Source organism: Carlito syrichta, unplaced genomic scaffold (assembly GCF_000164805.1).
Source record: "Carlito syrichta isolate Samal-C Ts95f unplaced genomic scaffold, Tarsius_syrichta-2.0.1 Scaffold311675, whole genome shotgun sequence".
Lineage (NCBI taxonomy): Eukaryota > Metazoa > Chordata > Mammalia > Primates > Tarsiidae > Carlito > Carlito syrichta.
Genome location: NW_007255771.1, coordinates 189,183 through 201,183, shown reverse-complemented (window position 1 = coordinate 201,183; position 12,001 = coordinate 189,183). Strand labels below are relative to the sequence as shown.

The following is a 12,001-nucleotide window of genomic DNA, read 5'->3' as shown; positions in this document are numbered from 1 at the left end:
CTCCAGTCTGGGTGACAGAGTGAGACTCCAACTCAAAAAAAAAAAAAAAGGTATTCCAAGAGCTAAGGTTATCTATCTCCCAAGTGTCAGACAAGGGTCAGACCTTTCTTTGAAATGTTTGGACAACCAAGACCTGATGAGTTAATCCTTTACTGCACATCACTGCATGTCAGACTCCTCACACACATGTATTTTCTCTACCATTTCTTCTAACAAGTTTTTAGAGATACATATAACCCATTTTAATCAATTCAACAATGCACATCTGCCAGTTTTCATTGTTAGAACAGAAGAGAACGTGCTCTCTGAAAGATCATATTCAGTTGTTTATAGTAGATCAAATGTCAGACATTTACCTTCAGGCTGTGGGTGGTGAGGCTGAGTCGTGTCTCTTCTTTTGTTTAAGGGTGTTTGGCCCCCAAATCCCTGTCCCTACACATGGAACACAATGAATCAGCATTTCCCATGGGCAAAATGTATCAAACCAGGGGACACATTTGGGCTCAATATGGTCAAGGGTCAGAATGTCATCATCTTTATCTTTTGTGGGACATCTTTTCATTTTTGTTTCCTGAAGGCACTTTTTTTTCTAGGTTATTAAATATTTTTTTAAAAAGGCATGTATCTTGGACTCGAAGAAATTCTTCATAGAGTTTTAAAAACCAGAGCAGTTTTGAGGCTCTATGAGGAACTCAGGGATACCTTACATTTTCTGAATTTGACTCAGATACTGCAGGAGTTGAGAAATGATGCCAGAACTGACTGGAAATGTCTATACTCTAACCTGAAGCCATTGGTCTTTGTGATAATTGTGGCTTAAAAAGTATGTGACACTAGACATTTTAAACAATCATTACTAATAGTGAGAAAAAAGAAGAAAAAAAACCCTGTCACCTAAATTATAAATACGTTTTTAGTTGCTTGTATTTTAAACGGAATTTGCATCATTGTGTTTGTATACTTTTGAATTTTGTTCTTTTCACCTAAAATTGTTGTCTGAGTAACAGTGCTTTTATAGAAGTTTGTAGGAATTTATCTTTGGGTACAAAGAGTCTCCCTGTTTGCAGGGATGGGATGGATGGGAGGGGCAGATCAGTGGTCTCTACTTGAAATGGTTAACATTTTATAAACCATCTTCAGTTGGGGGTCTTACTCAAGGATGCCAGGACAAGGCATCACTTTGTGGTCTCAACCTGGAAGCATCCCTGTTCATGTGGGAGGATTGGGGAGAAGCTCTGAGCAAGCTGAGCGCTCTCAGGGGTGCACTGATACCAAGGGGCACCGAACCCCTTGGTAAGTTCTGAGAATTGACTGTTCCACTGAGCACATATACCTGAGTTTGTTTCAAAGATAGCCAAGGTTCAAAATTGCAGGAGAAAGGTGACCACCTGATAAAGTTGCTTTTTTTTTTTTTTTTTTTAATAATAGTGGCTTATACTAAACTGAATTATCATTAGTCCTCACATTTACTAAGTACCACCATTTCTCCTTCTCTCTCACAGAGCTCTCTCGCAGAGACCCTGGATAGCACTGGCAGTCTGGACCCCCCAAGATCAGACATGATTTACACCATAGAAGATGTTCCTCCCTGGTACCTGTGTATATTTCTGGGGTTGCAGGTAAGATGGTTCCTGTAGAGTGTGTAACCACCAGCAGATGCTTGAATTATCTGTCATCTGGATTTTTAAAATATTTGACTTCGATTTTTAATTATTGAAGACTTTATCATAAATTCCTTTTTTAAAAATGCTGACTGGGAATGGTTATACATCAATTTCATTATAGTAGGAAGAAGAAAAGAACAGGAAGAGTAGTTAACCAGGGAAAAGAAAGAAGGAAAATGCTCAGGAAGCAAGCGAGAGGAGTGATATAAAGGAAGGGGGAAAAGCTAGGGTTACAGGAATAAGGGAGACTGGAGGAAGAAGAAAAGTGGAAGAGGGAAGAGCAATTAAGTTTCATCTTCCAGCCTGGCCTGGTTAACCCGGCCACAGTCAGGGCAAACTCTGCCATGAAGTATGGATGGCCCTAAAAGTGCTGTGTGGGCCAGAACTTAAGTGGGAGGTTTTGGTCCTATTTTCTCAGGGAAGGGAAATTTTGCCGTGGTATCAGCTGCAGCCTTCAGCGGGAGGAGAGGGCAGGGCAAGTGGGCTGGGGGCCGAGGGGCTGGTGACACAGCTGCTGGAGGCCTGCAGCGCCATCTCTCTGGCACCTCCCTGCCTCTCTCTTCAGCACCCTTTTCCCTTTTACAGGTTTGCAGCAGGGCTTTTTGGAGAAAGGGGACAAGGCGGGAGGCTCTTTTATTAAACACCCACCCCTGGTCTGTATTTGCTTTGTTTTTAACTTGGACTCTGTTCTGAGGTCCAGCTTTCCATTCTTCCTTTCTCAAGTTGATGTGATCCGTTCTCCACCTAAGTTATCTCAGATGCTGAGAAAATTCATCTCAGTACCCAGCCATGTTTACTCACTTTGGAGTGGGGCTGTGCCTGCCAACAGCTGATGTTTGGATTGGGTTTCCAGCCTCCCATCTCCCAACCCCCCAACCCACTTTCAGGTATCAAAGCACGTGGTGACCTGGACTGTCAGGTGTCTATCCGGTGAAAGAGGAATCGGAGCTAGAAGAGCTGAGTGGCCTCGGGAAATAATTTACCTTAGGCCAAGTATTCTGAACCAGATTCAGGGGACATGCTTTTTGGAATGTTTATATTATAGATATTTCTAGAAGTCTTCTTGGTCAGATAGGAATGGGAAACCTTGCCTGTGTCATGCCCTTCTTGACGACACAGAGTACATGAAGTTGTAAGCAGCTCTGAGAAATCCTGCACAGGAATGTTCTGTCCATTTCAGGAAACATCTATCCTGTTTGGCTTTATGGGCTTCGTGTGATATGCTTGGTAAACATAGGCAGAAATGGAAAGCTTTTGGGAAGAAAAGTAGGAAGTTTGCACAACAGAAATAAGAACTGGTCTACTAGAGAAGGGAAGGAAATAAGTCGTGTGGTCTGGGACTATACTACCAGGACCATGGGTATGGGGAAGAGGTTTCCCAAAGGATGATTTGGCATATAGGAATGTGTACCTAAAGTGAGTTCTTTCTGGAACTCAGTTTCTGTATAATCTTGACCTTGCCCTGACTGGAACAGGTAAATTTGACATTTGCAAAACAATGTCACCCCATAGAAAAAAAATAGAAAACGCCTCATGCTTACATAGCTTAGGAAGCTTTTATAACTTTAATTCCCAGACATGAAAGAATTTTTTTTTAAGTAGACTAATTATCTTGGGAATGTAGATGTAAAAATCTACACAAAATATTAGCAAATTAGATCACAGGAGAAAAATGCAGCATGACTAACTGGAGTTTGTTTGAAGAATGCAGGAAGGATCCAGCACATCACAATTCCTGTCACCAGGTTAGACGAGAAAGGCCTCATGGTTTTAACAATCGATGCCAAAAAAAAAAAAAATCTTGCGGGGGAAGTGCAGATACTTCTGATAAGAATTATAGAAGTAAAATAGCACCAGTGCCGTATTGAGCTTTCTTTGTAATGGCACGGGTTCATGCAAGTAAGTAATTGTGCCAGTGAGTAGTAAGACACAAAAGTATAATAAAAAAGAGAAACGTTAGCCGGGCTCGGTGGCTCAGCCTGTAATCCTGTGCCTTTGGGAGGCTGAGGTGAGTGGATTGCCTGAGCCCGCAGATTCGAGACCCGCCTGGGCAATTTAGCGAGACCTCGTCTCTACAATAAAATAAAAAACTGAGCCGGGCGTGGTAGCTCGTGCCTGTAGTTCCAGCTACTTGGAAGGCTGAGGCGGAAGGATCGCTGGAGCCCAGCCGGTCGAGGCTGCGGTGGCCGGGAGCGGCCAGTGCACTCCAGTCTGGGTGACAGAGTGAGACTCCAACTCAAAAAAAAAAAAAAAAAAAAAAAAGGGAAATGCCAAAAAAGAAGAAAAAGTGATAAATGTATACTTAAAAAACCAAAAAGATTCTTCACTTGGGCTATTATGTCAAAGGCAGTAGGGGGGCAAAGTTGGAATAAAATCAGGAAAATGATGAGGAAGGGCTTACTGTGTCTGTCCATGTCTCCTGCCCGCAGCATTACCTGACATGCTTCAGTGGTACAATTGCAGTACCCTTCCTGCTGGCCGATGCCATGTGTGTGGGCTATGATCAGTGGGCCACCAGCCAGCTCATTGGGACCATTTTCTTCTGCGTGGGAATCACAACTTTGTTACAGACAACATTTGGATGCAGGTGAGATTGGGGTACTAAAGTGGGATGCTGAAGCCCCCAGAAGGCATTGATTGAGCCTAGGGCTGCTTGCAAGGACCAACCGGTGAGGGGGGAGAGTCCTAGTAGCCCTTGGTCCTCACCTCTGCAGTGTTCTTTCCCTACATTTCCTTTCTTGGTCAATGACAACACTACCACCTTCCTCCGCCCAGTTGTACAAGCTGGAAACCCAGCCTCACACCCTTCCCCTTGTGCCTCGCAAGTCTTGCCCACTCCTCAGCCCCCTTCTTCACCCTCATTCCTTTAGTTCAGACCCTGAGTGTCCCACGAGGCTCCCAGTTGGCCCCCCTGCCTCAGGGTGCCTCTCTCCAACCCAGTCTGTGCTCTGCCCCAGGTGCCATCTTTTTGACATCCACTTCTTCTGGCCAGGCTGCAGCTCCATTCCCTGTTTACAAACCAGGATGTGCCCAGTGTCCAGGCTTGTCCTGGCTGTCTGCCCCACCTACTCTTCTAGCCATGCCTCTGAGCCCTGCCTCCTACCCTCCCTGCTCGTGCCCTCAAGGGCCTGCTGTCTCACCCTCGCTGCCTTTGCTCCCCACTCCCTGGCACACACCAACTCATCCTCTGGTCCTGGCTTGTCCTTCCCTTCTATGGTGCATCCTCCACCTCCCCAGAAGCCTCTGTTCTCTGAGTTCCTGCACATGCATCTTGTGTTCATTCTTCTAATGTGGCTCCTATTCCAGTTCGTCCTTTTTGTTTCTGTGTCTTTTTCCCCCTGGATTGTGCTTCCCTCCTCCATGCCAGGGTGTTGGCCTGTTCACCTTTGCATAGCTGGATGTGGGCTGGCACAGGAAGGACTAGAAATGCCCCTTCCTGACTCCTCCTGCACGTGTGCCTTTTCCTCTCATTTCCCTACCTTCTGCCCTCTTCATAGTGTAGCCTCTCGCTTCACCCCAGGGCACCGCTCAGGGTTGGGGCCTACTCTGGCAGGACTGTCCTCAGAATACACTTGCGAGTTCTGTCTCTTGCTCCGTCAGAGACAGTTGAGCAGGACTTGGCCTTCCCTGCCAGGGGAAGTGGGTGTGAGAGAGATTCAGCATAGAAGTCAGCTTGGAAGTCACGGACTGTGTTCTGATGAGTCAGAATCCACAGATCCTCAAGGGTTGCCCTCACTTGGGGGGGCAGGGGAGCATCGGCAGTGAGCCATGTTCATGTGTTCTGGTTGGCAGTGTAGGCCACACCCTGGGAGGGTAGGCAGCAGGTCTGCTGATGGACAGAAGCCATGGACTAAAGGCTTTGATGCTGGCAAGCTTGGGGTTCCTGGATCTCACCCTCTTGCTAGTCTGCCTGTAGCCACCATAGTGAGCCTTAGGGGCAGGGCAGGAGATGTGGTCTGGGCTGTCCAAGGAAGACTTGAGCCAGGCAGTTAAACTTGGCTGGCAGCCTCTTTCATTCTTTGGGTATGGCATTCAAGGTTCTGTGCTTCCAGGCCAGAGTGCTCAATGGAGTTTTTGCTGGCTGACTTGGGAGCCTTACCGTGCACACAGGACATGCATTCTCTGTGGAAATATTCCTTTTCTGAACTGCTGACCTGTGAGTGGATCTATAAGCATTGTCCGGCTGTAAATTCGGGCAGTGTCTGTAGTGGAGGACTGGTGATTGACTGAGCGGGGAATGAAAGACATCTTGATGGCAGTGAATTATGTACCGTGTCTGCTCCGCCCGGCCTCATGCCAAGGAGGCCATTCTCAGCTGACAACTGAGCCTGGCGGGCATGGCTGCCGAATGGTGACACGGTAGGGGCGGGATTGGGGGAACTCGGATTGAGTACTTTTGGTCATGGAGGACATCCTCTTGCCTGCTCTTGGGACACAAGGCCTAAATAGAACAGCCTGGGTCAGTGCAGTTCGCCTCCCCCAGCCCCTTCCAAAGAGCAGTTGAGCTGAGCAGGAACGGGGAGGGATTTGACATCCTGCTGGTATGGCTCAGGGACCCAAAATGTGGAGATGAGGCCTATGGGGGTGGAAGGTGTCTGTGCACCCTGTGGCCAGAAGACTTGGTGGAAGCAGCCCTTCCTTGCTTTATGGGAAGTCAGGGAGAGCCTCACTGTGTCCTTTGGCAGTGTGAGGAGCAGTGGCTTCTGTCCTCCGCGTAGTGGCCATTTGTGTAGTTGTCAATCAGGAGGTGGTGACACATCTGATCACATCCATGCATATATGTTGCAGGGCAGGTGAGGGTACATTGAGGGGCCGTGGTGTGGCATTGGCCTTTGGGGTGTGTTTCTGTGACTGATGGTGTAGAAGTGGTGTTCCTACTCTTAATCTGGAAAAGAGGGAGAGTACTGACTCAGTCCCATAGATACTCAATGCCTGGGCCTGGCTGTGGTGGTGAGCAGAGGCGACGGCAAAGTACATGACCCACAGCATGAAGGGCAGAGTCATCGGGAAGATAGAGTGGTGTCACAGGGGATATGACAAGAGTCGTGGAGGAGGTGGTGTTCAAGACAGGTCCTGAAGACTCCACAGGCTCTCTCTCCGGGAGGGTTGAGGGAGCAACTTCCATCCTGGCTGGGGTGGGATCAAAGACAAGAAGTCCTGGCCTGGCATGATTCTCCTGACCACAGCACTGAGGCAGGGACTTGGGCATTGTCAGCAGGACACAGGGAACCTGCAACAGCTTTGTTAGCATGGGACTCACCTACTGGGCGTACCTTGCAGGCCGTCACTTGGCTACTAAATATAGGGGATGAGGACCATTCCAGGGGATCAGCGATGTCCATGAGAAAAGTGATATGAGCCCAGACAAGCATGGGGGTGTGGATAAGAGACCACATGGAGTGGGACTGTGGATTCAGAGAGAAGGAGGGAGAGTGTCTGCGTGGTGAGTTTAGTTTCAGCCATGGTCGAAAGGTCCATTCCTGCCTCGGAGCTATAGCTGGAAAGAGAAACATGTAGCATGCCTTACGTGTCTTGATTACAAAATCTAGCCAAGTAGATTTGAGAGCACCTTTGGGATGGGGAGGGGGAGCGCCCCAGACACATGCTGCCCTGCTTGCATTCCTGGCCCTTCTGGCACTTGAATTCTCTTGTGCTAGTAGGTGGGCAGGGGCTCAGAGGCAGAGTCTCCCTCTCAACACAGCCTCAGACACTGTTGGGAAATTCTCTTCTGTGTGGGTCCAGGGTGCACTTGGGGGCCAGCTATGCAGGGGCCTGTGTGTCTGAGGCAGCAAAGGTGTGCTGAGGTGGTGAAGTGGGTAATTACTTCCCTCGCTGTCTGTCTGGTCATCATCTGGGGGTGTTTGCTGCACCTGGTATTCATGCATTCCTCCCATCCCCCTGCATCTCTCTCTGTTGTGTATTTGCCATCCCTTCCTATTGAGACTCTGACTCCTCCACCCCCATCTTCTTCTCCTTCTCATGGGTCAGAAAAGCCAGGGCTACCCCATCAACCCAGCCACCTCTCACACCCTTGTTCCAGGTTTCCTCTGAGTGTCATGAGGGAAAAACAGGAATCCCAAGTGTAAACAGGTATCCCATGACTATAACCCCTGCTCCCCCAGCCCCACGCCCAGTATTTCTGCAGAGAAAGGTTGGCAGCCAGACCTCAGTAGAGTAAGAGACTTTCCTCTGGTACTTGGAACCCGACTCTTATTCAGGACAGCATCCATTCTAGGGGGCTCACCAGAGTTGGCCCTGCCAGAATTGGTTGCATGACCAGGGATAACAAAAGTCACGCTGGGGATAAATTGATGAAATTCTAATCTCTTTGGCTGTCACAACCTGCACTTCCCAGGGTAAAGCATTCGTTCACAGCATGTGGCATTGTGACCCTGGACAGATGGTCTTCAGTTCTGTTTCCTTTGTGGCAAGAGGAGGCTTTTCCCTAAGGAGTCCTGTGTATGGTGCTTTGCCCTTATTTCAGTGAATCTATTGTGATTTTGGATATCATTGTGTTTTCTCAATGCTTTTGGGAAGTTTTGGGGCATGAGTAACATGAAACTTCTTTTAGTTCTGCTAGTTGCTTGATAGACCTGTGGGCTGTGATTTATCCTTTTATTTCCTGCTCAAAACAGGATCGAATAGATAAAGCAGTTAGGACAGAGGGGATACAAGGGCAGCCAGTGGAGAGGAAAGGCAGGTGGAGCCAAGAGTGTGCGGTTTATTCCCAGCGTCACAGCCATAAGGATTGCAGATGGCCTCTGTAAGGTTTTTTTGGATTTTTTTTTTTTTTTTTTGGAGCGACTCACCACTCATTTCCTTCAGCTTAGAACAGCAGAAGGAAATTTTTTTGTGTTCAGCTTTCATGATTGCTAAGACAGATTCTCAGACTTTTCCAAGGCCAGGGTGATTCCATGTTGCGTTTAAGTTCGGTGTGTTTCTTTGTGTATTTGCCTACCCTTTGTGAGTCCCCAGTTCCTCCATCGTACTGGATGTTGTGGGTGCAAGGGGCCTGAATACAAACATTGGTCTGTGCCTCCGAGGGATGGGCCCTTGATTCTGAGGAAGCATCGGGAGTGGAGGAAGAAACAAAGTTGAGCCATCCCACCTCCTCCTTTTCATGGCCTCTATGTTTGAGTGCCCAGAAACCTGGCTCATTGCATAAAAATAACTAGCTTTGATGGGAAACCAGTGAAGGTGGAATAGATGTGTGTCTTTCAGACCTAAATTTAATATAGGAGGCCACCCTTAGGATGCCACAGTGTGAACAGTTCGGGGGGTATGTTTTCCTGTGCTGACTGTCCTAGGCCTAGTGACATGTGTGAGCTGTGCATGCTGGAGACCCTTCTCCTCTGCTGCACCTCTCCCTTGGCATCAGAGTGTTTTCCTTTCCTCCAGGGACCAACATGTTTTTGCATTGGAGACTGTGGGTCCCCATTGTCGACGACTTCTGGGCTTTCAAGCTTTCTAGAGCCTTTATCTACTGGGGAAAAGCAGCATCCTTAACAGCTGCCTCTTCCCTCTCCCTCCTCCTCTCCACTCCTGCCTTTTCTTCCTACCCCCTGTCCTTTGACCTTGATCTCTTGTGCTTTGTTTCCAGGAGGTCTTCATTACTGAGTTCCCCTGAACAAGGTTTCAGCAGTTCTCATTCTGGTTGATTTGTGATGTCCATTCCAGCTACCCCTTATTCTGTGAATTAGTACAAAGCCTCTAAAATCCCAAGAGATCAGGCCCGACTTATTCAGAGTTCTACAGTCAGTCTGTAGCAGTCATATTAACATGGCAGTTTGGAGCTTTCCAGAGTCCTCATCCTGGGCCCCGATGTCTTTAGGGTGCTCCAAGACCTTGCCCCTCCCTCAAAGCACTGACTTTCCTACAGGTTGGCAGGCAGGGAGCTGGGGGGCGGGGGGCACCCCAGCCTTTTCTCCATCACTCCAGCAAAATAAAAGACTGCAGGTGAGTGGCGCCCCACTCAGTGGTGGCCATTCTTGGGCTTGCTGTAGGCATACAGCCATTCTTGTGCTAAGAAAAGGTAGGGTTTGGCCAAGAGAGTCATGAGAGCTGGTTTAGGGAGCTGGTCTCTGACTGGATTATCTACCTCGAGGAGAAAGAGTTCCCCTGTCTTCTATCTTGTCAGGTTCTTGGGGCCTGTCAAGGGGTCTTGTCCATGTTGTATGCTCACCAAGCACAGTGGGCGGCTCTGGGATACTTCAGGGTCTTAAATCTGGGGGCTTGGAACTCTTGACCATTGATAAAACTTTCTTAAAAATGGAGGAATACAGTGATTAGATTGGGGTGGGGGAGACTGGGGTGTCCCCTTACTTTCTCTTTCTAATATTTGTATTTATGTGAGGTACATGTGTAATATTTTTTATTTTTGAACCACTTGAGATAAAAGTTGCAGACAGCACAATGGCTCACTGGTGAATACTCTCCTAGGAGTGAGGGTCTCCTGTGTAACCATGAAACCATCTATTACACCTGAGAAAATTAGCAATTGTTCCACCATATCATCTAATATGCAGTCCATGTTTAAGTTCCCCAGTTGGCCCTAAAATATCTTTTATAGTTATTCCCTCTGCTTCCCCAAACCAGCATCCAGTCAAGTTCATGTGGTGAATTTGTTTGTTGTGTATCTTTGGTCTCTTAATAATAAACAGTCTTCACCTTTTTCCTTCCCATATCATTGTCTTTTAAAGAGTCCAGGCCAGCTGTTTTGTCAAGTGTCTCATGCTCTGAATTTGTCTGATTGTGTCTATGTTGGGTTGTTTGATTTGTCCTGCAGTCCCCCTTATTTGTTGTAAACTGGAAGATGGGACCAGAGGCATGGTCGATCCAGGGTGAATGTTTCTGCCAAAATTACTGTGTAATGGTATTAAGCCCTTTGTAGGCACATAGCAGGCTGTAGAAGTTTTGCCCAAATTAAAACTTACACCCTTTATAACTAAAAAAAAAAAATTAAAATAGTACATTAAAATGGGAGGTCTGTGAGGACTAGAGGTGATGACCTTGGGGGAAAGACTTTGTCTCACATTTCCCTAGCCAGCTGCACTGGGGGATTTAAGCACAGAGGTAGCCTACCCACCTTTTACCAGCCATGCAACTTTGCCAAGCTGCTTGGCCTCTCAAAGCCCTGTTCCCTAGATTGTAAACGGAATAGAGGACTGCTAATGAGCCTCAGATGAGAAGATGCCTGGCCCTGCCCACACTCAACCTGTTGACCTTCCTGGAAGGGAAGGAGGCAGGTGGGGCCAGGGCTGGGATTCCTTGGGGAGCAGTGCGTCCTTGATGAAGGTAGCCAGGGTTGAGTTTGGCCACACTGCCAGCATCCCTGACCAGAATGGGCCCCACTGACACCTGAATCTGTGGCAAAGGCCATGAGAAAGGCCATGAGTTAAGGGCGTTTGATCCAGTCTCTCCTGAGACTGGAGGTTCCTCCCACCTCTCAGCCAAATGTGTTCTCTAGCATGGGCAGGGCTGCCCACATTTGTTCCTTAAACTAGAGCTTTTCTGGGTGGTCTCCACGTCTAATATGCCCTTCTCTGTTTGGTGGTATTTCTGATGCTCCAGGGACCTAGGAGACCGACTGAGCCCTCTTGTCATATGTGACTTGAATGAATTTAGTTCTCTGCCACCTTTCTTCTGTGACTGTCAGGTCCCACTTGTCCCGCACATTCCTGTGTGCCCTAAATTGCTTGTCTTCTTCCCTCATGGCCCTCTGCTTCCTCCACACCCCCTCCTTCCTTTTTATGCAGGTGACTGCCGTGGCAAAAGCAGCACTGCACAGGCTTGTTAGCAGCTACTAAGAGAGAAACTCTTGGCCTCTTTAAATGTTGGGAGTTTTGTGATTATTTGACTTGATTATGGCATTTTAAGGAGTATGTTTCATCTCTCCCTCCCCACCATTCTCACCCCTGAAAACACTTATTAGATTGATAGAAATAATTTTTTAAATGTCATCTCTATTATGGAGCAGTTAACATGCAATAAAATTCATCTTTAACATGAATTGTCAGATGCGCTTTTACCCATGTGTACAACCACCACCACCACAGTCCACAGATAGAGCACTGCCACTGCCCCAGAGCGTTCCTGCATGCCCCTCGTGACTGGCCAGGCCTTTAAGCAGTAAAACTATTTGATGCTAACTTGACCTGGAATAGCTGATACTGTCATGTATGAAAAAGAGGTTACCAAACTGTTATCCAGCTAGCTATCTGGAGTTCTGTGCTCTCTTTGAACAAAACCCTTCCTCCCCAGGGAGCTGTGGGCCTGGGAGTTCAGCTGCTTGCCACTCCATGAGTCTAAGTGGAAGTGCTGATCAGCATGGTTCATAT

The 12,001-nt window shown here is 47.6% G+C and overlaps 1 protein-coding gene across 3 annotated transcripts in view; it reads left to right on the top strand.

Moving 5' to 3' along the window:
* Positions 1-12,001, top strand: part of SLC23A2 (solute carrier family 23 member 2) — a 130,800-nt gene that overhangs the window by 81,278 nt on the left and 37,521 nt on the right. For all 3 annotated transcript variants that reach the window (XM_008068919.1, XM_008068918.1, XM_008068917.1), the window contains 2 exons: positions 1,503-1,619; positions 4,094-4,251. In XM_008068919.1, the coding sequence (XP_008067110.1) occupies positions 1,503-1,619; positions 4,094-4,251 (275 nt within the window). The remainder of the gene's footprint in view (positions 1-1,502; positions 1,620-4,093; positions 4,252-12,001) is intronic.